Source organism: Salminus brasiliensis, chromosome 2 (assembly GCF_030463535.1).
Source record: "Salminus brasiliensis chromosome 2, fSalBra1.hap2, whole genome shotgun sequence".
NCBI lineage: Eukaryota > Metazoa > Chordata > Actinopteri > Characiformes > Bryconidae > Salminus > Salminus brasiliensis.
Genome location: NC_132879.1, coordinates 45,347,171 through 45,372,929, shown reverse-complemented (window position 1 = coordinate 45,372,929; position 25,759 = coordinate 45,347,171). Strand labels below are relative to the sequence as shown.

At 40.0% G+C, this 25,759-nt stretch overlaps 2 protein-coding genes across 3 annotated transcripts; one reads left to right on the top strand and one right to left on the bottom strand.

The window, feature by feature from the left end:
- The first annotated feature begins 269 nt into the window (after nucleotides 1-269).
- On the top strand, nucleotides 270-11,188 carry cax1 (cation/H+ exchanger protein 1). Its single transcript, XM_072673910.1, has 20 exons — nucleotides 270-351; nucleotides 2,088-2,243; nucleotides 2,691-2,803; nucleotides 2,900-3,008; nucleotides 3,143-3,259; nucleotides 3,347-3,408; nucleotides 3,616-3,798; nucleotides 4,411-4,596; nucleotides 4,741-4,840; nucleotides 5,503-5,644; nucleotides 5,761-5,944; nucleotides 6,109-6,208; nucleotides 6,380-6,498; nucleotides 6,604-6,641; nucleotides 6,729-6,847; nucleotides 9,265-9,410; nucleotides 10,532-10,626; nucleotides 10,721-10,799; nucleotides 10,904-11,012; nucleotides 11,115-11,188. The coding sequence occupies exons 1-20, from the start codon at nucleotides 279-281 to the stop codon at nucleotides 11,186-11,188; spliced, it is 2,304 nt and encodes a 767-aa protein (XP_072530011.1). The 5' UTR covers nucleotides 270-278.
- Nucleotides 11,189-11,512: 324 nt separating this feature from the next.
- klhdc10 (kelch domain containing 10) lies at nucleotides 11,513-25,190 on the bottom strand. Of its 2 annotated transcripts, XM_072672903.1 has the most exons (10): nucleotides 24,932-25,190; nucleotides 19,696-19,788; nucleotides 18,542-18,763; nucleotides 18,287-18,441; nucleotides 17,152-17,300; nucleotides 15,597-15,681; nucleotides 15,405-15,471; nucleotides 15,264-15,311; nucleotides 15,017-15,156; nucleotides 11,513-13,812 (listed from the first exon to the last, which is right to left on the bottom strand). In XM_072672903.1, the coding sequence occupies exons 1-10, from the start codon at nucleotides 25,014-25,016 to the stop codon at nucleotides 13,603-13,605; spliced, it is 1,254 nt and encodes a 417-aa protein (XP_072529004.1). In that variant the 5' UTR covers nucleotides 25,017-25,190; the 3' UTR covers nucleotides 11,513-13,602. The 2 variants fall into 2 exon arrangements, with proteins under 2 accessions (XP_072529004.1, XP_072529005.1); XM_072672904.1 differs by lacking the exon at nucleotides 19,696-19,788.
- Between the last annotated feature and the right edge of the window lie 569 nt (nucleotides 25,191-25,759).

The window sequence follows — 25,759 nt, the reverse complement described above, 5'->3', positions numbered from 1 at the left end:
CTCTATACAAATATATATTTATCTATATCTATATTTATCAGCAAAAAAGTCTTCCGTTTGTTAAATTAAATACATTTATTGGTAGTTTAGGCGATGGTCTGTTGTTTGATATAAAGGAAAACTCGGGATTAACAGTTAATCCGTTACGCGCGTGCGCGCAAAGAGGAGTCGGATTCTGTCGGGAGTCAGAATTCGGCACAACAGTGGCGCGCGACAGTCAGGCACTAGAACCAGGATAGGCAGTCGAGTCTCAGCTGAGCCGCAGTGAAGTTGCAGCCATGTCTCACGCCAAACACACACTGTCAGCAGACGTGGAGAGTCTGAGGAGAAGATCCACAGCTGATAGCTCAGGTAAGACGCAGTTTTTTGCTGTTAAATATTAAGACAGCTAAGGTCAGAAATGATTAATTAAGTCATAAAAAAAAGTCCACTAACACTAAACTAACACTAACACTAAACACCATCTTCAGTATCTACCCCCGTGCTGTGGCTCATGTTCTCCCTTTCTCGAATTTAGGCTGATCTTTCTTAAGATGATTTTTGCTTTTCTTCACAGACAATTAAGTTTGACTTTTGGAGCTAGGCTGGGTCTCAAAAAACCAAACTGTGTGTCTGTGGTTAAACCTCAACTTCACCTTTTCGGGGTTTGAATCTTCCACTGGTTTTTCAAGCTCCTCGGCAGAAGAAAGTGAACATTTATGTGTCTGTAAATATTAATGATAAATTCTAATGAATATTTAGTTCATTATAAAGGTGCATTCAGTAACTGTTAGCTCAGGAAATATCATTAGCAAGTTCATGCTAACGGGCACCTTAACAGGTAACGTTATCCTAGTGTTAGCTAGCATGGTAAACAAACCTGTTAGGGTTTTATTTATGACTAAAATCACATAAATAGTACATTTTTATATTAATATGGAAAAAATGTAAGAGTAATGTGTGAATTTGACTTTTTTTTTTGCAGTCAGGGTGCTATATTTTAACACACTGGAAATTCTCAAATCGGACACCCCCTATCCCCTATTTTATTTATGACTAAAATCACATAAATAGTACATTTTTATATTAATATGGAAAAAATGTAAGAGTAATGTGTGAATTTGACTTTTTTTTTTGCAGTCAGGGTGCTATATTTTAACACACTGGAAAGTCTCAAATCGGACACCCCCTACCTTTACTTCCCACATCCATTTAAAACACAAATATGTTTTTGTAGGTTTTACACCTTGTGAGTAGAACATGGTAAAAAGCATTAAATCATCAAGCTGTTTGTCCAAATGTTTGTGGACACCCCTTCTGTAGAATGCATTCAGCTACTGTACGTTGAACCTATTGCTGACACAGATGAGCAAATGCACACACAGCTTGCTAGTAGAGTAGGAATCTCTAGAGCAGAAAACATGAACCTGTTGGCATCATGTCTAATGCCAGGTGTGGAACTGTGTTCTCTGGATTGATGAGTTGGGGAGTTGAGGATGAAGTAGGGATCATCCAACATCATGACCTGAGTAATGCTCTTGTTGCTGAATGCAATCAGATCCCCACAACAATGCTCTAAAAGAGAAAGCCTTCCCTGGACAGTGGAGACAGTTACTCCAACAAAGCAGATTTTCCACTACCTTTGTCCATGTAGTGTACATGACTGTAGAGCTGCAGTGAATAACACATTAGCACATTAACCTTTTTAAATTCGGACATTACAATAAAGTAAATAATAAACCTGGGAAGTAAGGATTTTATCCATCCAACATTAAAATGAGTGTTTCATGAACAGCGGTTCCTTGCCTAATGTGTGAACATATGTGCAGTATGATCTGCAGGCATTTTCTGCCAGTTTTAATATTCCTGAAAACTCGTGCAGCTCTAGTGCTTCCATGTAATCCTTTGAGAATGTGATCAGACACAGTTGAGGCACTTTACTGATGTGACATATTGGTGCATGTGACCATCAGGAGTCTTTCGTTAGTCACACAGCAACGAACTGGGAGTCTGTCATAGCCTTCTGATGACCATGAGAAACTTCTAAATCCAGTGAGATGTATGTTTGGCCCTTCTTTTTTTTTCCTCCCTCTCTTACTGACCTTCAGAACTCCTGTGGGACCATGAGCACAGAGGTCATCGCCGGAGCTCCCAGTGTGACAGACTGTGTGTGGCCAGCACTCACCCTGAGATGGTTGATACTCCTTCACCATGTAACTCGCACCACTTCGGCCACTTCACCCCGAAATGCCTCTCCACTCACAGTAGGGGCCTTTTCCATTATTAGCTCACTGATATGATACGTTATTGCTGTCCAATGAAAAACATGTGTCTTTAAAATGGTGACTTTACAGGAGAAGGCAAAAAAAGCTCTTAACTTTAAATGGAAGTCATCCCAGGTAATTGAGAGCATTTCTTAAGGTCCATCCAGAATCAGTATTTACAGTGTACAGAGCAGCTACAGGGTTCAAAACTAAAAATGGACCAAAATGATTGGTTATTGGTGTTATGTTAAAGAGAGAGAGTAGATATAGCTCTTATTCATTTTGCTTTACTTTTCAGGTAGGTTAATCCTAGTCAAATGACTGAGAATAGGAACTAAAAAGAGAAGGACTAGTAAAGAGATGAGAAAAGGGAGGTCAAGGAATATAACTTATACAGATGTCTTTCAGTTTAGCCCCCCTCTCATCCTAAAGTTTTCTCCCGTTCAGAACCATCTGTGCCCTCGTGGTGCACTGAAGATGCTTGGCAGGAGGCGAGCTGTAGGACTACGCTTCGCGCAGAGAACGAAGTTGAGGCTCACAAACTGGCCAATAACTACAAGGTGGATGAACCGTTTGTTATATTTATATGTATTTTTTTTTTTTGTCCCCCCCCCCAAAGAAATACTGATCTAGAACATTGTGTACTTGTTTGGCAGTTTGGCTTCAGAAAATGGAAGAGTCATGTTACAGAGCGTCCTATTGAGGATAGATCGGACATTGTGAAGGAGTTATATTCCGAGCTAAATTTCATCAAACCACGGACTGGTCAGTGCACCTTCACCATCAGCCTTCTTGGCCTCCTCCAATTCCCTCAATGCCTTGGGGAAATGTGTCAGCTGGTACTTTTGTGTTTTGAGCATTTGGTTTTTGTTGATTTATTTTTTTTCATGTGTTTGCAGGTTCACTGATGAGCATTGGGAATGTATTTTATGCTATTTTCTTTGGCTGGTGGATTTCTTTATTTTACTTTCTGGTTAGCTTATTGATGTTTTGCACCATCGTTGGGATTCCATATGGTATGTAAAAAAAGATGTCAGATATCCTTATCAGTTCTGATTCCTCTTTCTCATCCTATACTTTTTCTTTTTTTACTCTCAACACAGGGAAGCTGTGTTGGAAGTTGTCAGGTTATTTACTGTGGCCTTTTGGGAAGGCATTACAAAAGGTAAGACAAGGTTATCCTTATTTTAAAAGAGAAGAAATCGCAGCTTTAATGGTGTTAGTTTATGTTGTGTAACAGTTGTCTTGTACAGTTAGATTAAGCATATCTATCAGTGGCCGTTATAATCGGTTCGTTGTAGTAGTATTTTTAAACTCATGATATTGCTCTAGTTTCTGATGAAATATGGCTTCTTGTCTCATGACTGCTCAGACAAGCAGTCTGGTACGAAGGTGCTGTATTAAATTTCCCAATTGTGAAGCTATCCCGGAAGAGGCAGATGAGGTGAATCAATCAACTGAGGTGAAGGAGTCCACTCCTCTGCTGCGCTCTCCTCCACCCGTCTCTGTCGATGTCCCAGCAAATGCTCCTTGTAGCAAGAAGACCCGTTACTGGGTATGACTGCTTATGAAGGCAGATTTGTGGTGTGCATCTGCATGGTGTTGTTTAAAACTCACCCTGTAATGGCATCCTGTAATGTTCTTGCCAGTATTGTTTGTGGTAAGAAAGGTGAACTACATGTGCTCTGTGACTTGATGATGTGATGGCCCAATAGCCTTTATATGTTACCAGTGTTTTCTTTATATTCACAATGACCAACATGGTTAGTAGGCTGCATGCAACTTCATTCTTTGCTTATCTTTATCTTCATTTATATATTTTTACCTGGATACCTGGAATTTAGTCATAACCAGTTTCACCCATTACCTTGGTTTACACATGTCACACAGAATCCTACCAAGCTCTGAGGGTATACGCTAGCTTTTGCTTCATCTGAGACACGTCATTATTTCAGGTTCCCGATAATATAATTGGTCTCACCTTAAATGATTTAATGATTCCCTTTTAGAATTTGTGTGATGGTAACAGAGGTGGACAATATGACACATATAGTATCACAATTATGTACAGCTTCATAATTTGTAAAGACAAAATAGTTATATTGCCATGCTCTAGATGGACTTCTGAAGTCTTAACATCTTTATACCCCATGTTGCGTCTTTGTAGTGCCGTGTAAGCACGTATGTCTGGCTGGTGATAGGCTACGGTCCACTGGCCATAGTACACTCCCTGGCCTGTATTCTGTCCTGGATCTTGGTCTTCACCATCCCTGTGGCCAAGATGAACGCCAGGATGCTCGCCACCATTCTCCTTCTGCCTCCGGAGGAGATCCAAGTTCGCCCAGTAAAGAAAGTGAGCGCTAATCTACCAATTTTTTGCTTGTATTTGTCTAGCCTGGTAGGTTGTTTCCATTTATGATGGTGATTTATAACCAATCATTTCTCTTCATAGTCTGATGACAGTAGAATGACTTAAAGTAACAACTCTGCTCTCCAGCTTCCAGGCTGTGAAACTAGGGTTCTCCTCTGCTGTTACCGTGCCTTTAACTGGAACTACTACAAGTATACAGTAGATGGCATCAACGTCTTCGCTGTTAGTATCCTTTCGTTGTCATAGGCATGTCAGCCTGGTTGTTTTTTCAAAGTAATGTGCTTGGTCCGTGTATGTTTGTTTAGGAAAGAGGGCGGTGAATAAATATTAGGACTAATAACAGTACCCATCAAAAGTTTTGAAACATTTGATCCAAATACTAGCCCAATTTTTAAATTAATTTATTTTTTAATTTAATTTTTTTTTATTTTTTAAAGAGGACACTGGGGACACACGGGTATCCACCATATTTTGGATTTATTTCATGGCTGGGGGTTTCAAGTATGCCTGCGTTTAGGACCGTAGCACTGTGCATGTGTAAGGGTGGGAATAGTTCTTAAACCATGCAACACAATTAATTAATTAATAAATAGCCTTAATAGCCTATACGACCAAATAATCTCCTGTCAGTTCAACTTACAATTTACCACTCCGCCACGACATCTTAACTACGGTGGATTCCTATGTGTCCCCAGTGTCCTCTTTTTTTTTTTTTTTTTTTTTTTTTTTTTTTTCTTCTTTTTTTTTTAAACCAGAAATGGTCGCCTTGGTCCAGTGTTTTGAAACTAATGATCAGCACACATTCAACCAGGTGTGTCCAAACATTTGGATGACTAGTGACTCTAAAGAAAGGCAATGGTTATATAGACCTTAATGTTTCTTGCTAAGACCTGCTGTCTCTGGTTATTTTCACTCTGGTGATTGGCTACGTGGATCGAGACAATTCTTTTGTCAGGTCTGAGGTGAAGTTTGCTACAGCGGTGACCTCCATCATTCCTTTGTCTTACTACATTGGCATGGGCATAGCAAGGTAATGTCAGAGGTGTTCGCACCTATTATTACTAAAATCACCCACAGCACAGAGGCTGTTCAACTGAATTTCCTTTTATCTTCCTGGTGCTGACCGAGTTGCTTGTAATCTCTCAGTATCTCGGCTCAGAGTAACTTTGCTGTGGGGGCAGTAGTGAATGCCACGTTTGGTTCCATCACCGAGATGACCTTTTACATCACTGCCCTGCTGCAAGGTCACCGGGCTGGGAGCAAGTGCTATGGAGAGATTGTTAAAGCGGCTTTGACGGGGACGCTGCTGGGCTGCATCCTCTTTGTTCCGGTGAGTGTGTGAGCCAAGGATAGATTGAACTAGATTCTTATTTCATTTATTATATAGATTAACTAGATTACTATTTTTCTAAGGACAGGAATCAACCCTATGTTATAGATGTGGCAGATTGAGACCCCTCAGCCATGGTCATTTAAGATGGGTCTATCTTACAGGGTCTCTGTATGATCATCGGGGGCTGCAAGCACAGAGAGCAGAGATTTAACAGCAGATCTGCTGGAGTCAGCTCAGCTTTGCTCTTCATTTCAGTAGGAGGTGAGACAAGCATTTAAGTGTTAACCATATGACTAACCATGTTAAACATGTTCAGATTTATTCATATAGACTCAATGCATGTAGAGACCCAGTTAGTTTAAACCTGGATCAGGGTGGGCATGAAGCTGGGTTTGCTTTAGCCATCTTAATCTGCTGCGTCTGGGTCCACAGGTGTCTTTGCCCCTACACTGTTCTCTAAAGCTTATGGGAATTTGATGTGTGAAGGCTGTAGTAATCCCTCAGGGAACAACAGCGGGCCCTTCTTCTGCACAGATTGCCACTATGACCTGGTGTGTATTTCACTCCCTGAAGTCATGAAGAATAGTACAGTACTACTAATAGTAAAATAGCAGCTCTTTCTAAACCATCTTACTACCTGTCGTTTTCTCTTACAGAGTGAGAACAATCGCTCCCTTTTTTTGAGCCACATCGAGTAAGTATCTGCATGCATTTTCAGTGATAGAAGTTTTAGTAATGACCACATACATGTCATCATCTTTAGCGTGTGGTGATGTTCCAGGCCTCTGGTGTATACAGTATCAGTCCTTCTCCCTGCTGCCTATCTCATTGGCCTGATCTTCACGCTGAAGACGCACTCGCACATCTATGACATCCACGTCAGCGAAGGCCATAGTCATGGTGTGTATCTGTGCGTGTGCTGTGTTTTGTTATTCCATTGACTAAATCTATGCAAACTTGTTGCACTTCTGCACATTTTGATAAGCCAAAACATTATGAACACTTACAAATATCATGAATGACAGTTATCTCCTAGCTCCAATGGTCTCCTAAAACGCATTATGTGATAAGTGGTGCTCTTGGGCTCTGTCTACAGTTGGAAGTTTACTTCACCTATTTGTTGACCAGCTTAGAGATACAGAACCAGCATCTAAAGTGAAAGGAGTATGTCAGCTGACACGGCAGGGTAGTATTACAGGATTTGACAGAAATATGAATTGTGATACTTAGTCCTTACGTGAGGTGCACGCCCCACCATACTTACATTAGCAGTTAAGTAGCTGTGTTTAGGCCCGGACTGGCAGCGATGGAGATGCCATTCTCACTATTGCAAGTCAGTGTACCACTAAAATGATTATGCATTCATGCATAAACTTCTTTTAAGGTCTTGGACATATGTAAGATGGTAACGTAACAGTCAGTTTTTGTATTGGATGTGTGAGAAATTGACGTGGGAAGAACTGAGCGTCTTTGGCCGGATGACCGGTTTAGAGCATGTGTAAAATGACTGTGACAGTAGTCCAGGGAGTGGCCGGTCACAAACACACGATGGCGGTGTTTGGTGCCCAAAGCCACCCTATTTTTGTTTCAATTTTTACTGGAGGAATGTGTCAGAACACACAGTGCTACACACCCTGCTGTCCCCCTCATTTTATATAAAGTTACAGTGGGGAAAAAAAGTATTTAGTCAGTCACCAATTGTGCAAAATCTCCCACTTAAAAAAATGAGAGAGGCCTGTAATTGACATCATAGGTAGACCTCAACTATGAGAGACAAAATGAGAAAAACAAATCCGGAAATAACATTTTTAAAGAATTTATTTGCAAATAATGGTGGAAAAGGTATTTGGTCAATAACAAAAGTTCATCTCAATACTTTGTTATATGTCCTTTGTTGGCGATGACAGAGGTCAAACGTTTTCTGTAAGTCTTCACAAGGTTGGCACACACCGTTGCTGGTATGTTGGCCCATTCCTCCATGCAGATCTCCTCTAGAGCAGTGATGTTTTGGGGCTGTCGGCGGGCAACACAGACTTTCAACTCCCTCCAAAGGTTTTCTATGGGGTTGAGATCTGGAGACTGGCTAGGCCACTCCAGGACCTTGAAATGCTTCTTACGAAGCCACTCCTTTGTTGCCCTGGCAGTGTGCTTGGGATCATTGTCATGCTGAAAGACCCAGCCACGTTTCATCTTCAGTGCCCTTGCTGATGGAAGGAGGTTTGCACTCAAAATCTCACAATACATGGCATTCATTCTTTTATGTACACGGACCAGTCGTCCTAGTCCCTTTGCAGAGAAACAGCCCCAAAGCATGATGTTGCCACCCCCATGCTTCACAGTTGGTATGGTGTTCTTTGGATGCAACTCAGCATTCACTCTCCTCCAAACACAACGAGTTGAGTTTGTACCAAACAGTTCTACTGGTTTCATCTGACCATAAGACATTCTCCCAGTACTCTTCCGGAACATCCAAATGCTCTCTAGCAAACTTCAGACGTGCCCAGATATGTACTGGCTTAAGCAGGGGAACACGTCTGGCACTGCAAGATCTGAGTCGCTGGCAGCGTAGTGTGTTACTGACGGCAGCCTTTGTAACGTTGGTCCCAGCTTTCTGCAGGTCATTCACTAGGTCCCCCCGTGTGGTTCTGGGATTTTTGCTCACCGTTCTTGTGATCATTTTGACCCCACGGCCTGAGATCTTGCGTGGAGCCCCTGATCGAGGGAGATTAGCTGTGGTCTTGTAGTGTCTCCAATTTTCTGATTATTGCTCCCACAGTAGATTTCTTTACACCAAGCTGCTTGCCTATTGCAGATTCAGTCTTCCCAGCCTGGTGCAGGTCTACAATTTTGTTTCTGGTGTCTTTCGACAGCTCTTTGGTCTTTACCATAGTGGAGTTTGGAGTGTGACTGTTTGAGGTTGTGGGCAGGTGTCTTTTATACTGTTAACGAGTTCAAACAGGTGCCATTAATACAGGTAATGAGTGGAGGACAGAGAAGCCTCTTAAAGAAGAAGTTACAGGTCTGTGACAGCCAGAAATCTTGCTTGTTTGTAAGTGACTAAATACCTATTTTCCACCATTATTTACAAATAAATTCTTTAAAAATCAGACAATGTGATTTTCTGTTTTTTTTCCTCATTTTGTCTCTTAGTTGAGGTCTACCTATGATGTCAATTACAGGCCTCTCTCATCTTTTTAAGTGGGAGAAACTGCAAATTTGGTGACTGACTAAATACTTTTTTCCCCACTGTATAATGTTTTGTCTCATTTGTGAGTGGATAATTGTTATTTACCCTGTTATTGTATTGTGTGTACCAGTGGCTAGTCAACATGATCCTGTGGTGCACTGGTCCAGATGGAGGGCTTTGATGGTTCTAATCGTGGCCACTCTACTGACTGCAGCCTGTGCGGACCTCACAACAGAACACATCAAACCAATCATCTCCTTCTCTAGTGTCTCACAGGTCCATTTTACATTCATGTACATAAAAAAACAACAACATTACATGCATTATTACAAATATGCACCACAGGCACATTTGATTCTGTTGGAACTTGCACTATATTGCCAAAAGTATTTGCTCACCTGCCTTCGCACGCATATGAACTTTAGTGACCTTCCATTCTTAATCTGTAGGAATTAATATGACATTGGGCCAGCCGTTGCAGCTATAACAGCTTCAGCTCTTCTGGGAAGGTTTTCCACAAAGTTTAGGAGTGTATTTAGGAATTTTTTGACCAGTCTTCCAGAAGCGCGCGCACACATGCTGTTCCTGCAAAGTTGGAAGCATGAACTTGACCAAAATCTCTTTGTTTGCTGTAGCATTTAAGAGTTCCTTTTACTGAAACTAAGGGGCCAAACCCAACTCCTGAAAAACAACCCCACACCATAATCCCCCCTCCACCAAACTTTATCGGATTACCAGATGGGGAAGTGTAATTTGTCACTCCAGAGAACATGTCTCCACTACTCTACAGTCCAGTGGTGGCACGCTTTACAAAGCTCTCTACGCATTGTTCTTGAGCTAATCTGAAGGCCACATGAAGGAGGTCTGTAGCGATTGAAATTTTGCGACCTCTGTGCACAATGCGCCTCAGCGTCTGCTGACCCTGCTCTGACATTTTACGTGGCCTACCACTTGTGGCTGAGTTGCTGTTGTTCCCAATCACTTCCACTTTGTTATTATACCACTGACGGTTGATGAAGTTGAGGAAATTTTTCACGACTGGACTTGTTACACAGGTGGCATCCTATCACGGTACCACACTGGAATTCATTGAGCTCCTGAGAGAAACCCATTCTTTCACAAATGTTTGTAGAAGCAGTCTGCATGCCTAGGTGCTTGGTTTTATACACCTGTGGCCGTGGCATTGATTGGACCAATTGATTGGAATTCAGTGATCTGGATGGGTGAGTGAATACTTTTGTCAGTATAGTGTATGTTGTGGGTCTGATAAGCTCATAATAAGCCACGTTTCCATGTCTATGGAAAGCAGCAGTGTTGCAGTTCTGAAGTATGTCAAACCTCAGCTTTTCTAGGTTTTAAGAGGTATGTGTATTTAACATTCTGTTGTGCCATTGCAGTACTTTATTGGAGTTACTGTGCTAGCCATGGTTCCTGAGCTTCCAGAAATTGTCAACGGGATCCAGTTTGCCCTTCAGAATAACATCAGTTTAAGGTCAGAACTCTTCACACTTACTACAATAAAAAAAAAAAATTTTATTGTGTACTTTGCAAATCTGATTAACTTTTTGATTAACATCTGTATCTAGCCTTGAAGTTGGGAATTGTATTGCTGTGCAAGTCTGCATGCTTCAGATTCCACTTTTGACCTTATTCAATGCTGTTTATGTGAGTAAGACTGAGAAAAGCATGAATGTCTTCCTGTTCTTTTTACATACACCCTGCATATGTTGTGGCAAAGCGTTACATTGAACACTTTGCATTCCAACCAGGATGTTGGATTTGTTCTTATATTCAGCGACTTGCACCTCTGGGCTAGCATCTTCAGTGTGATCTTGGCCAATTACATCTTTATGGATGGAAAGTCTGATTATTTCCAGGGTATGTAGTTTTTATTATTATTCTTCTTCTTATTATTATTATGTATTGTTCTGTTTAACAGATCCTCATGAGTGCTGGTCTAGCTGGCTGTTTTTTGTGCAGGAACAGCTCTGGTGGTTGTCTACCTCATCCTCCTGGCTTTGTACTTTTTTGCACCATCTCCTCTCGGCTGCTGACCATCACGTCTTTTCTCACTTGTTTTTTTTTTTTTAAATTTACAAAAGCTTTGTGTTTGTGTAGTCTCTCCTTACTCTGTCATACGGATTTGAATAGTGTGAAGTTTGTCTTCTTTCGTAGAGTAAAATGTTACTACACATGGATTCTGACCTTATGGACCTTTCTACTTGAATGTATTCTGCAAAGAAAATAATAATAATAAAAAAAGACTTGTAATATGAAGTTGAATTAAGTGCTACTTACATTTTGTAAAAACACCGTAAATACAAGTGTGTTAATTGTGAACATCAGCTTTTGTGTGATAAAATAAAATCATTCTGAACAACTTTGAACAAATTTATTGATTCTCCTACAATGAAAACACAAAACTGGTACACTACTACAGGTATTCAATGGCTGCCTTAAAACCATTTGCTGCACAGCAGGAATCATAATCCAGCAAGACCCCTCATAAATCACGCCAAATATAAAACAATGTGTTTCTTTCAGTTTTGCCACACAGACATGATAGAAATGCATATTTTTTATATTTAATATGAATATTTGACAATTATAATGCAGATTATCCTGACAGTCTGCAGATCTGTGATCAAGTCTGTGGTAAAGTAAACGCAGCGTCTGGACCTCATGCAAAGAGGAGCTAGCCATGCAGGATCAATAGGAAGGGCAGAAAATAAAGGAAGGAGGCATGTGGTCCTGCTAAACACCAAGGAACCTTTTTCCTTTTAACACGCAGCTACAAGCTTGTTAGGGATGTAAGAAGAGAGTAGCTGCAAATATATCTAGAATGTGACTTTCCAGCTGGTGCTTAATTATAAAACTGTTAAGATGGGCAAAGTGGGGCAAAAAAAAAAAGTATAAAAACTGTGAATCTAAAAGGCAAGATACATAGGTAGAATGCAAGCTGCAGTGTTTGGCATTCAGGAAAATGGTGTGGGTGTGTACTCCTTAATGCATATCAAAATATTTAATGTATTTGTATTTATATTACAGGTCACTGTAGTAAAAGATGAGATTCCAGCTACATTATTGCTAATTCAAAGGAAGGTTTTTAGCACTGCCACTACATGTACCTAGGTTTACATAATAAACCTCACAAAACTGTTTTAGGTTTGCTTCAAACTTAAGTCCTGGAGAGAAAAATAAAAACAAACAAAAAAAAAAAGCATTCTTGTACACCTGGGGAACTCCATTTTGAAGAATACAATTTAAGAGTGAAATTATAAAGTGCTTACAGCAAGGCTTGGTGTCAAGTGTTGAGACACAAGCATAATTTAGCACAAACTCTCGTCTTACTTGAAAAGGCACAGAAATCAGTTTAATGGAACTACCACCACCATGTCTTAATTTGTAGGTAGGTCTGAGGGGGTTCTGTTGTTTCGGCAGAAAGAAATATTTTATTTCAGTAAAAGCAAATTAAATATATTAAGGAGCACCATATTCACAGTGATGAAACATTTGGATTACACAACAAAAATACAACTGATAACTTACATTTTTTGTGTCTTAAGTGCAGATGGTTTGCAACAAGAGGTTTCCTATCAGGGGAAAGGGGCGAATGCAGTGTTTCTACAAGTTTGTTGACCAACAATACTCTCGTCACGTTTACACTGCCCACCATACTCGGCCTGGATTCGCAACAGCAACAAACCAGAGCAATCCTGGTGAACAAGCATCACTCCACTATTTACTTATGGCCAGTCATTGTCTGTTATGCTGCCACAATCCAGCTTGGCAACGTACATGCTCAAACCAAGCCCCTTCTCTAAGGTCCTGTAATGAGGTCATGACGTGGCCAAAATGGATAGCCGGAGCATTTTCAGGATGGCAACCAGACTACGGTCACATTCTCTTAACAGTCAAATAAATTCTATCCACAGCATTACATCAGGCCTGTAGGTCTTTTTATAGTTCAGAAATAAGTTGTGAAACAAAGGAGTTAACATAATACTAGAACTGTGGAGAAAACTGGATTTAAAGTTAGGTTAAATAAAAAAAGGCAAAAAAATAAACAAAGAAAAATGACACACAACATGCAGCCCAGTTTGATAACACCAAAACGGTTAGAGGCCTTTAAAATAAGAACATTGTCCTAAAAAGTTGAAACGGAGCATTTTCAGGTCGCTGACATTTTTGAGAGTGGGAGAGGACTCGAAACATTCCACTTGATATTTTAAATCATTAAAAGTGCATACACAAAAAAAACACAAACAAACAAACAAAAAAAGGCATCCCATAGTTTTTGGTTTTAAGGCAGGCTACATCTTAGGACATATTCCAGAAGAAGAAGAAGAAGAAGAAGGGGTCTTTAGAAATCTCTCCTGTGTTCCTCGCCTCCAGACCCTGGCTCAAGTGCATCGCCGCCAGCCTCAATCCCTAGGCAGACATGAACGTACAAGTGTATGCCTGCTCTTCATTTTAAGCGTTCGATGAGTTCCTGTGTCAAGCCTAGGTTCAGCAGCTGCATGGCGGACAGCTGGGCCAGATGGGGGAAGCCTTTCAGAAGCCGCTCCCAGCATAGCTCCAGCAGGCTGGGAACCACCAGCCAAATCTTAAACAGAGAGCCAGTCCTTTTGTTTTCATGAATGTTTACTACGCCGCCATGGATGTACATGCACCCAGCCTAAGAAAGAGAGAGAGAAAAAGGCTTTGAACAGATAACCACCACCAAATCCTATAGAGATCTGAATTAAACATTGGTTTGTTTGTGAATGGATTACTAAAAGTTACAAAATAATAATAATAATAATAATAATAATAATAAAGACATTGAGGGGAAACTAGGTCTACCACTAAATTGTGTGCTCTCTTGTTTCAGGAATAAACAAAAAAAGGGTTACGTTAAGGGTTTTCACCTATAGTTGGTTTTGACCATACTCCGTTAAACCCTAGTAAACTAAAATCCCACCAGGTGATGTTCAAGTTCACCATGTATCTATGATCTATCTTATCTATATAAAAAAAATATAATTAAACGGCTACATTTAATAATCTTAAAAATCTTGATACCCAGTAATGCCATGGTCATCCATGGCCAAGAGTCACAGAGCTTTTTCACCCGTTTTTTTCCGGGTGGGTAGCACATTAGCTAGCCAGCTGACGTAATAGAACTGGGAGTTAGTGCTGTGCTCTAAGCATGTTTAGCTGCCCAAATACTCCGCTGGCCCTTCAGCATTGTGTGATTTGGGGAGATCTAATGACTAGATCTAGGGAACTGGGGAGACAATTAAGGGGGGGGGGGTAAATTTCTAATTAATGTAAACTATTAATTAGAAATCAATACTGTGTTTGAGAATTGATTCAGTATAGCAAAACAATATCGGAATATATCGATTAATTCCAACACCCATAGGTAAAATTACTAACACTAACTTTTGTGGTTCACAAGTGTTCCAGTGCTGCGATCTTGTTGAGTGATCACACAAACCCACAGGTAACAATTCACATGAGCAGATTGTTCGACAGCTAAGACCTTAAAGATTGTGGATTTGAATGTACGATTAAGTAAAGACCCAGGATGTTTTGTTTTTACAATGCATTAATCAATTAATCACAAATGAACCGTACTGCGATCATCTCAGAAGGCATCCGGACTTTGGGTCATTGGTGCGTTGAGTTGATTTGCCGTGTTCACATATGCACAGAAAATTCTGACTCAGTGGTTTGTGATCATGCTGAAATGGTGATCAGTGTGAGAACATCCCAAGATACAGCAACCCCACTTTCAAACCAGGGTAAGAGATTTTAGTCTGAGAATGCAGCTTTGGGCTAACCAGCTAGAGCACGATTACACAAAACAGAAGCTTAGTACAGTATGGTGCACTGACCGGGGTGACCGCTGCACAGTGGAAGTATGCTGGCTCAGGCATCACTGCAGGCAGTCTTGTCCACTGGAACGTCTGCAGGTTGATCTTCCACAAGTCAGCCAGGATCAGCTCGCCATTATAGCCTCCGCATATAAATACATCTGAAGACAGGGAGGGAAACCATTATTATTATTATTATTTATTTAATCAGATCTGAGACCAAAACATAGCCAATTTAAATGTTCAAGGATGACTAGTTGGGCCCTACCATTTTTAATCTGCACACAACTATGACATCTCCTTGGAGCTGGGTACCCTGCCATACAGCACATAAAATGTCATTATAATAATCAATTAAATCCAGTTAAGCATTCAACTTTCCACAGCAGGACAAGAAACTATATCTGACCTATTCTTTCATGAGGCTTCGTTGTGATCTCCTCCCATGAATTTGTTTCAAGATTATATGCATGGATCTGAAACCGAAAGAGAGAAAGATCTCAGCAAGTCATGAGGAACAATGGGGAGCTTTGTAAATAAGCCCCTCAACTACAAAGAGGGGCAAGGCTTCACTTTACTTAAACAAAAGATTTTGCAGTACCTTGTCTAAGGGGTAGGATGTCCAGGAGGTTCCTCCTCCTAGAATGTATATTCTCTGTCCATCATGGGCAATCTCATGTCTGTATCTGTTTCAGAAAAAAACAAAAAGCAAAATGAGACCTACTGTTTCACTGTGTCTGAAACTGTGTTCTAAAACTGGCCTCCACATTTTTTCCACAAGAATTAGGAAAATTTAAAAGGGGTGGACTCTTTTCCATGTGCCCTCTTTCAGTTTAGCTTTTGATGAGTGAAGAGGACTTCCAGATAGCTCAACTGTATCCAGCCACAAAGTGTGCAAGAGTAGCAGGGTCTCTTTATTTCCACTGACACAGCAATGTGCCTATGGATCTGTTTGGCCGTTTACTAGGTCTACTTGCACAGAGCTAAAAGATTACTGCTGTCTTATGACAAGCTGTTCAAGGACTGTGTAAACTGAACAAACTGAATGGCATCATTAGAAAAGATCAAGACCATAACTCTTCATGCAGATTCTGACTCAATACATTTACTGTCAAATTACTACAAATATCTATACTACTATTAACACAGGATCTATACTATTCTATTAAAATGAATATGATTTTAATAGAACAGGATTTACCAGAGTGCAGGATGAGCCCTGGATCTCTTATGGTTTCAAAGGCAGGACTGCTCATTTTATTATGAAAACAGAATTCATATATACATTAAAGGCCACCTGTAATACCACTGCTGTTAGAATAAATGTTGTATCTCCACATACACTCCAGCCTCCCTTTAAATTGTGTGACTTCATGACAATCAATAAATATTACTTGGAATTTGTTCCCCCATTATTAAATTCCATTAAAATTAAAGTTGGCTTATTCCTTACCCAGAAAAGTAACCATACACTTTGTTCAGGCAGCAAGAATATACATTATATTTCCAAATGTTTGTGGACACCTCTTTTAATGAATGCATGCATGTGTTTGAATATTGATTCAGACTAACTGAACTGGTTTCATTTAAATAAAACTTTTTTTCATATTGTGATGAAGGTGATATGGACATATCCTGATGTAATGTACGGCACAACAACAAGACAACAATCATAACTTGTATTTCATCATCTGGTTCTAGAAATAGGGTGAGAACTAACTATGTGATTTATGATATGTCATGTAGGGACTTCATCAGTTATAGTGAAGGACAAAGTGCTCTAAAGAACTTTAGACACGAGTCTATAACACGTGTCACCACTTTCTGGAGCAGATACACATGAACCTTTTGGCACCCAGCCAAATGTCAGGTGTGGGCTAGAGGGGTACACAGATCCACTGCTCCACAGCTCAATGCAGGGGGCTCTGTTCTCTGGCACAATGCTCCAAAATCTAGAAGAAAGTCTTCCCTGGACAGAAGGGAAAGTTTCTCCATAAAAAGCAGGATAAACTTGTTTATTTATTTATTTATTTATTTTTAAATACACTCGAGGTGCCCCGATACGTCTGTCCATATAGTGTATAAGTCTACAGCATGTATATTAACAAACATGGTATACACCATAGAAAATTACAGCAAAATCAGAGGTCACTCACCGCTCTTCAGGCAGATCATCTGGAGGGTTGTTTGGTTTGAGGTGAATCCATTCCCGTGTGGTGAGATCCAGTCTGTGGAGATCTGTACTGTAGATGTAGCCTGTCGTCCCACCAAACACATAGAGGAAGCCATTTATGATGGCCATTGCCTGCACAGCAAAATAAAAAAAAACAGTTACTGCATTACTGCATTTCTGTACTTACTAGAACATAATTAAAAATCAACTAGACAGTAGATGGGCTTCCATCCACATTTGTTTAATACATGTTTTGACATATTTAATAAAAAAGGAAAAGTTTTGATTCTAAAAATGTTCTGAAGAAGAAATGTGGGAAATTAAAATGTTCTGTGATCTGTTTTTGCCTGGCTGTAGCTACAAAATATGACAAAGGGCAGCATCAGTGGCCTGACGAAGTAAATGTACCAGATATAATGGGGATCTTAGACAGTACACAGACTGTGTGATAGCAGATGATACTATGATATAAGGTATATATTTTTCAGAGTGTTGTCTTTATGCCATTATGATGCAAAACTAAAAGAAGCAGCCCAGCTTTACATTTCCCATTACAACTGATAGAAACAAATTTGACAGCTGGCTATTAATAATAATTTCATTTTTACTGCAGTATTTTTTTATTTTTGTAATGAAACCGTGATTGAGGTTGATTGAGGTTGCATTATGCCGTATTCAGTGAATATATAGGAACATCAAGACCATGTTATGGACCGCACTGTGTGACCAGAAGCTTTATTTGGATACTAAAGTACACTATATAGTCCTAAAACTGGTTCTTTGGGTCTCTCCAATATTGAACCATCTACAGAAAGATGATTTTCCTCCAAACTGAATAATAATTTAACAAGAAAAAGAAACATTCATGCATCCAATTGGTTTATTGAGCTGTCCTGGTTTTACTGCATATAGAACCATAAAGACCTAGGCTGTGTCCAAAACGTAATAAATGCTGCCTACTCAGGCAGTATTCGAAGGCAGGACGGTAAAAAGTCATGTCTGACTCGAATGTTTGTTAGAAGGCTGCCTTCTAAGGTACTGGACGCATAGGAAGCAAAGCTTCAAAGGTTTTGACACAACCCTTGAATATTTTTTTTTTAAAGAATAAAAACACTTACCTGTCCATATATTCGATTGGGTTTCTTCCCTCTGCAGTTGAGTAGTGACCATCTCTTGTATTTGACGTTACAGACGTGGACATCATTCCCATTGTTTTCTCCAAATGGGATTCCAGTGCCACCAAATACAAGCAGGTTGTTACCGTGCAAAACAGCTAGGTGGCAAGAAAGAGGACAACATCTATATTCAGGGCTACGTCCTACAAAATGCTATTATAAATGTAGAACTGTTTAAATTTGGGGGCTTAAACCTACCTGACATGGAGGCCAACTCAGTGGGCATATAGCCTTCTGTGCGAATCTGCTGCCATGTGCCAGTGGCAAAGTGGTACCTCCACAACTCCCTGAAGAGTGGGTAGTCCTCATTCTCCGATCCACCTGATTCATCGTAGTCCGGGTTGTAGCCCCCAAACACATAGAGATTGGTGTTGTCAGCGACGCAGCGGTGTCCGCTCCGGGCTGGAGGGGCTCGGTGACCTAGAGAGACAGAGCAATAAGGAGGTGAGAATGAGAGATGCTAGGCAGAACCATCGCCTGTTCCCTGGATGGCCATTTTGGGTTTGGTGGCATGAGGCTTTAGGAACTTATGAAGAGCAAGGTTTAAGTATGACAAAATCATAGGGTCCACTGTCAGGCACAAACTGCGAAGCACAAAGTCATACAGTTATTTTTATTCCAGCATCTATTTAAAAAAGACATGTCAAACAGACATTTTCAGATTTCCTCCAGGCAATGGCTGGGATGAACAGAGTAAGGCAATAAGTCTGGGTAAGCTCATTACAACGGTGCTGTGGAACAAAAGGCAACACATCCGAACAATACCTAGGGCTCTTGTCAAAATATTAAGCGAAAAGATTACACATTCAACCTGAAAATGGCTGTCATTTCATCACAACAGAACACCACACGATAGATCACAAGGCTGACACAGATCACAAATGTGCACTGGACGAACCACACCCTTGCAAATTTTTCAGCTCAATATTTGCCTTGAAACTCCTGCATGTGAATGTAATCTTTATAATACAAAAAAACATACAAAACCACAACGCAAAACCCAAAGTGCACAGACAAAACTGGGGAGGGCGCAAATACTTAAACACACACACATACATACAAAAATAAATATGTTTCTTAAGCGAAATTTAAAGCATAACTAAAAAGCCTACCCAAGCTAAACCAGCACCTGCAACCATGAAAGCTAAGCCGACAGAGCCCAGGCAAAAGAGAAGCGATTGGGTTGCACCAGAGTGAGGAAGAGCAGTTTTGGAGAGGGGGGGGGTGGGGGGGCTTGGGGACGTAAGCAAATTCAAAATCACCTCTTACAGACTCAAGTCTGGTTTTGGCGTTAGCCTAACTGGGTGTTGTCTTTTCTTTTTGGTTCAGTTAAGGGCTGGCGCATTACCCACCTTCTCTTAAAAACCTGTTAGGGATCCGCAGGCTGGGGCATGGTTGGGCGAGGACTCGTTGAGCCTGAAGCCAGCGAACTCTCTTCTTAGAGCCTGTCACCACAATCACCGCAATCAGACAAACAAACAACAACAACAACGCAGGACAATGGTATAAATTAAACAAACATGCACACATTCACAGGACAAAGACCACTGCAGCATATTTTTCACCCAAAAACTACATCTAGAAATAATGTGATCAACATAACCATAGACCAGCAAGGCAAAAAAAAACAAAACATACATACAAACAAACATACAGTGATGGGGCAGGTCAACCAAAAGGTTTTGCAGTGGGGCTGGGGTGGGAAAACATACCGTCCCTAGTAGCCTAGGTTTAGCATGTGGGCACAGCACTTCACATGCAGGAATTTATCCAGTTCAGCAGCAGCAACCATGTTGGAGCGTTATCAGTTACTACAGCCAAATCTTTCTTAGTGATCTGCTGTACCTCTGCTACATGCTTCAACTGCTCAGACAGATCTGCACCTGTGTGACATGTTTTAGAGCACGAGACGCTAGCTGCCACTCGTCAGTGATAAAAATACCCAGGTATGGTTTACACATCACGTTACAGCTACCTGTTTATTTCATTGATTCCATGACTTTGGTTTTGATCTCTTTCTGGTATTTGGGGATTGCTGCGCCACCAAAAATTAATAAATAAATAAAATAATAAAAGAAATAAATAAAATAAAAATTATACATATTAGAGCTGGGCAATATAACAATATTGTACCGTAGTGTACACACACACACACACACACACACACACACACACACACACACACACACACACACCTCAGTTCTGAAGTGAGCAACATGGCATGCATGCCCTGGTTCTCAACAACTGAATATGCATGCAAATTCTTGGCAATAGAGGTTGAAGTTATAATTTACTGAGTGGAAGCTTTGACATCACCAAATGGTCGAGTCAGCAGCAACAAAAATGCTGTTGTAGAGCCAACATGCTTCCATACACTAACTTTTAAATACCAATTTTTAATGCAGAGTTTCCTCTTATCCAGCTTGTGGCTCTGTTATCTTGAACATCTGTATGACACAGACTGTCCGGCGCTGCGCTTCCACACTTTTGAGCTCCAACATTTGCATTCTATTAACATTAGAAAAGTGACTTTTGACATCTGTGAATGCCTGCACAGAGATGCATCTAAGAATCTAAATTTCCCCCCACCCCAGTTCTAACACGCACAACGAGAGTAAGGCCAAAACACTTGTTTTAGCTTCATTACACTGGCTGCCTGTCTCTTCCAATCAATTTGAATACACTTTGCTTGGTTTATAAATCTCTTAACAGATTAGCACCTAAATACATCTCAGAATGTCAGAATGACAGTGCTTTAAGATCAAGTGCTTCATTACTGAATATCCCAGATTGAAGCTCAAGAAGACTGGTGAAGCAGCTTTTACTAGTTTTAAACAGCAGCTGAAAAGTCTCCTTTAGCTTAACATTTACTTAATAACTGTTTCATTTTAAATTGGAAAAATTTGTGTATTTATTTTTCCATCTAATATATATGTATTACTTATTTCGAATTAAATTATTTTTATTTCTACTGCTTTATTTTATTAGTTTTACCTACATGGTAACTTCCATTGTGAAGCACTTTAAACTGCAATGTTATGTATGAAAGGTGCTTGTGATTATTATTGTTTATTATTATTATTATTATTATTATTATCATACTGTGGCAATTTTTGATGACATGGTTGTTGTAGCTTAATAGTTAACAAGACAGCCCTCTTGTGGCAAACTTGGATTTAATTCTCTGGTAAGGTCAGCACACAACGCTACACCAATAAAAGTGCTTGGGCAACACTTTTAATGCTACATTTGCTTACTTGCATGACATGATTCCAGTCAAACGCTATAACTTATATGTCTACTCAGGCTACATATGGATGGAGTATTCATACCTGTACAAGTATAGATTTCTACTTTTTACTACTTCTACTACAGCTCTTTATTACTTTTAGTACTTTTTAACTTATCATTCACTTCATCAACTTCATTCTGTTTATTGTTTAGTGTATTTTTCTCTCAGTGTAATACTTGTTAACAGTCTAGTCTGAAATAGAGATTCTGATATGGATTAATGTAAATGAATTGTACATTATCAGAAACTGTCCGAAACACCTGTAATTTAATCATTTAACTGCATTTGTAAGATATGATCAGATAATTATTGATCCTGAAGAAAATTGCAGACCCTCTACAAATAAATGTTACATGCCTCAGCAATAGTAATCCAGGTGGACTGAGACCTAATTGGTTCAGTTGGCTTCAGGAGATACACTGTATGTACAAACAATATTGGGACACAAATATATTACACTTACAGGAGCTTTGACATTAATTAGCTTAAGGCATTAATATTTAGTTGGTCACCCCCTTTGCAGCTCTAACAGCAGGTTTGAAACTTTACAGTTATTGACTCAGCAGATCGCTGAAGACTTTTATGCACTCTGCGACCCGGCTCAGTTCCTGTGGTTACCAAACGCTTCCTCTCACTTTTCAAGAATACCACTCACAGCTGACCGTGCCACATCTTAGAGGGAAGAATTTTTTCAAAGTGACTTGTTGCCACGGTGGCATCCTATTGTATCCAGTCCCACGCTGGAATTCAGTGAGCTCTTTAAAACGACCCATTCCTTCACTAATGAGTGTAAAGGAAGACTGCATGGCTAGATGATTGATTACATACACCTGTAACAACGAAACTGAGTGAACCACCATGAAAAAAATAAAAAAATAAAATCAGTCCACAAATCCAATGTATCCATGCTCCCATAACAACTTTTAACTGAATGGAAAATGCTCAGCTAGCTCAGACACCTGGTGTGGTTTCCCTCAGATTTGCTACTCCTTTCAACAGCTGTTCACAAAATGTAGGCCAGCTAAAAAGTGGAAACATTCCTATCTGAAATTGACACAATAAACACATGTTCCAATATCAATAACTAATTCATTACATAGGAAACAATACAAACAGGTATATGGTAAGCACACAGCTCCCTTGCCACATACCTTACACAATACAAGAGTCCTATGACAATGCATTTACGCTACACAGGAAAAGGTTCGGCCAGGTTTTTGTCCGTTTTGTCCACCCATGATGAATAAACTGAACCGCACTGGAACACAGTGGAAAGATCGCCATTCTAAAAATGTGGGGGTTTGTGGGGTGTTAGCTTTCTCTGATAGGCTGGCATGTTTGGGAGTTTTTTCTAAAACGGGCTGTTTTAGAATTGAGTGATTATTTGTAGTTCTGAGAAGTGCAGTCTGTGTGACTAGTCAAGAGGTGCGCCTTTGTGTGTTTTTAGGAAAAGCTCCGGCTTTAAGCAGGAATATAAACTGTATGTAAACTGTGAATGTAAACTGTGAACATTATCTCTCAAGCAGAGATCTTTTTTTTAATATAAAAAAGGCAATAAGTCACAATTGGTTACAAAACAAAAACTGCCAACTATTAAAGTACAAGATGAATAGGGAAAAACTTGCAATAGGTGGAGTATTTCATTTGTCCCACTTAGGCTCCATTTTCTCCATGTCTGCACTATACAATCAGCATTATCAGACACCGATAAACTTGAGCCAAGCTTAGCATGGTAAAGCTTAGCATTAAGAGTCTTAATAGAGTCCATTTGGTCAGGAGTGTTAAGACTGTGTCCCTACAGCAAAGACATCTGTGACAGAACAGGAAAGACTCGTATTTGGTTGGTATCGTAAGTGCTGGTATGTCTTGGCAATGCAGAAAACAGCCCCTAATAACAGCACCAGAAGAATCAGGTCAATGGCAATGGAGTCAAACTATTAAAGAAAAGGAAGCAAATTTCAAATACAACCATTTTCACAGCCGCAAACCTCAGCTTTCTTACATTTTACAGACACATGCATGAGACACAAGGCTTTGGGCACCACTGGTCAATTGACAAATGCATGCACTGTTAATTTGCTTAATTTAACATACTGAAGAAAGAGACACTGAAGAGATTTAAACTGTGTATAAATGTACAAAGTTTAAGTTTGCGTCCTGTTACTGTTTTACATCAACAAAACCTGAAGAGGACAGGTGTCCAAATGTTTGTACATGACTATAAATATCATCAATCTGAAATTACATGATCACGCTGTTAAACATGATATTTTCTGTCATTAAAACAGGTCATTAATCAGCCTGAAATGAGCTTTTGATTGCAGTATTGGGCCAAGACTGCTGAAGTGAAAATTAGCAGTCAGCCTTAAATGGACTCAGTTCTGCACTCTCCATCTCTTTCCCACAAAGTGTGCTGTGTTAGGAATGAGGGGGTGCCAATGAGACACTCTTCACCAACTACAAAAACGCTGATCAAGATCACATGTTGGAGACCAAATCCTTATCCTGTCCTAAAGCTTTTAAACAGCCTATGAAGGTCAACCCCATCTGAAGTAAGGGTCTTTAAGGTTCCTGACAGTACAACAGTTTGTGCATGTAAACAGCAAGTCTATTTGCATAGCCATGAAGGACAGGAAACTACAAACGCTGCAGCAATTGCAGTTGCATGCAAGCAAGCAAACAGACTGGACAAAAGGTCGGGCAAAGGGAACTAGACCTATTACACATGAGAAGTCAGCACAAAACGCGAGTGTCTTCGTGTCAACACATTATTCTGGTCCGTCTAGCAACTGTCAACTAGTCTAGCCATGCAGCTGGACACAGAGTTAGCTACCTAGCTAGCTTTCCTGCTACGAGTGGCTATTGATTGAAGTAGCAGCTAGCAGAGCTAGCTAGCTTGCATTCGCCAGACCGTCGTTTTAATGTAAATACTACAAGTTAACACGACACGGCACTCGGTTCACAAACAGCAGTCCACACTAGTTAGCAAGTTCACGAAGTCATTTATTCAGAAACTGCTATTCAGTTAGCAGGAAGCTAGCTAGGCCTGTTAGCAAAACAACGCAAGACCTAGAGAGTGAGCTAGTGCTAGCCAGCCAGCTAGTACCTAGCTACCGTTCCAGCTAGATAACAAACGGGCTCAGACAGCCAGACTGATGGGACCAGCCAGTAACGCGTGTGATAAGCAATTTGCTGATGGGCGCTTTCAGGAACAGCTCGTCTGATGATGTGCACAGTTCTGTCAGCTTGGCAGCACATATATCACGTTTTCCTCGGTCGATGTTTTTTGCACTGACCTGCCACTCTGAGCGGAGGACTCCCTGACAGCTTCTCAAATTTATTCAGCTGGTCCGGACTGCGGGCATCATCAGCGGCAGACATATTTGGCAATGCAATAAACTTAAATCATCAACGAAACGTATTTAAAAGATAAAACTACTCCCTTTAAGTGCAAATAATACGTTCCAAACCATAACGCATCCCATTCCTCCCTCGGCAACTCGGACGTTTAAGAGTGTGGGGCTATCAATCCATGGAGGCAAATGTGAATTGAGCCAAGATGGCCAGAGAAACAGTCGGGAAGCGTCCCTCTAAAATAAAAGTCTTATCTGGCACGATGAGCGGGGGGTGGGGGGGGGGGGGGTGGGGTGTGTGACCACAGAGAGTGATGTAGCTACACCTTGTACGGTTTGGGTGACATTTTACATTCCCCTCGTTTTGTGTTAATACCGAAAACTGAGACCACATTTCCAATCAGCATGCATAATTCATTCTAATTCACTGTAATTCTAATTTCTAATTCCTAAATCTAATTCTAATTTTAATTAATTACGTTTTTAATTGTAATTCATTCTAATTCTAATTCCTAAATCTAATTTTAATTAATTACGTTTTTAATTCTAATTCATTATAATTCTAATTCTAATTCCTAAATCTAATTCTAATTTTAATTAATTACGTTTTTAATTCTAATTCATTATAATTCTAATTCTAATTCCTAAATCTAATTTTAATTAATTACGTTTTTAATTGTAATTCATTATAATTCTAATTCTAATTCCTAAATCTAATTCTAATTTTAATTAATTACGTTTTTAATTGTAATTCATTATAATTCTAATTCT

Bases quoted from the DNA above. Each gene is read 5' to 3' on its own strand.
- klhdc10 (XM_072672903.1), bottom strand. From the start codon at position 25,016: ATGTCTGCCGCTGATGATGCCCGCAGTCCGGACCAGCTGAATAAATTT. The intron at 17,301-18,286 runs GTAAGTGTTTTT...TTTGCTGTGCAG, and splicing joins CCAATCGAATATATGGACAG to GCAATGGCCATCATAAATGG. The intron at 15,312-15,404 runs GTCAGATATAGT...GCTGTATGGCAG, and splicing joins GAAGCCTCATGAAAGAATAG to GGTACCCAGCTCCAAGGAGA.
- cax1 (XM_072673910.1), top strand. From the start codon at position 279: ATGTCTCACGCCAAACACACACTGTCAGCAGACGTGGAGAGTCTGAGG. The intron at 2,244-2,690 runs GTAGGGGCCTTT...TCTCCCGTTCAG, and splicing joins GAAATGCCTCTCCACTCACA to AACCATCTGTGCCCTCGTGG. The intron at 10,800-10,903 runs GTGAGTAAGACT...CATTCCAACCAG, and splicing joins CCTTATTCAATGCTGTTTAT to GATGTTGGATTTGTTCTTAT.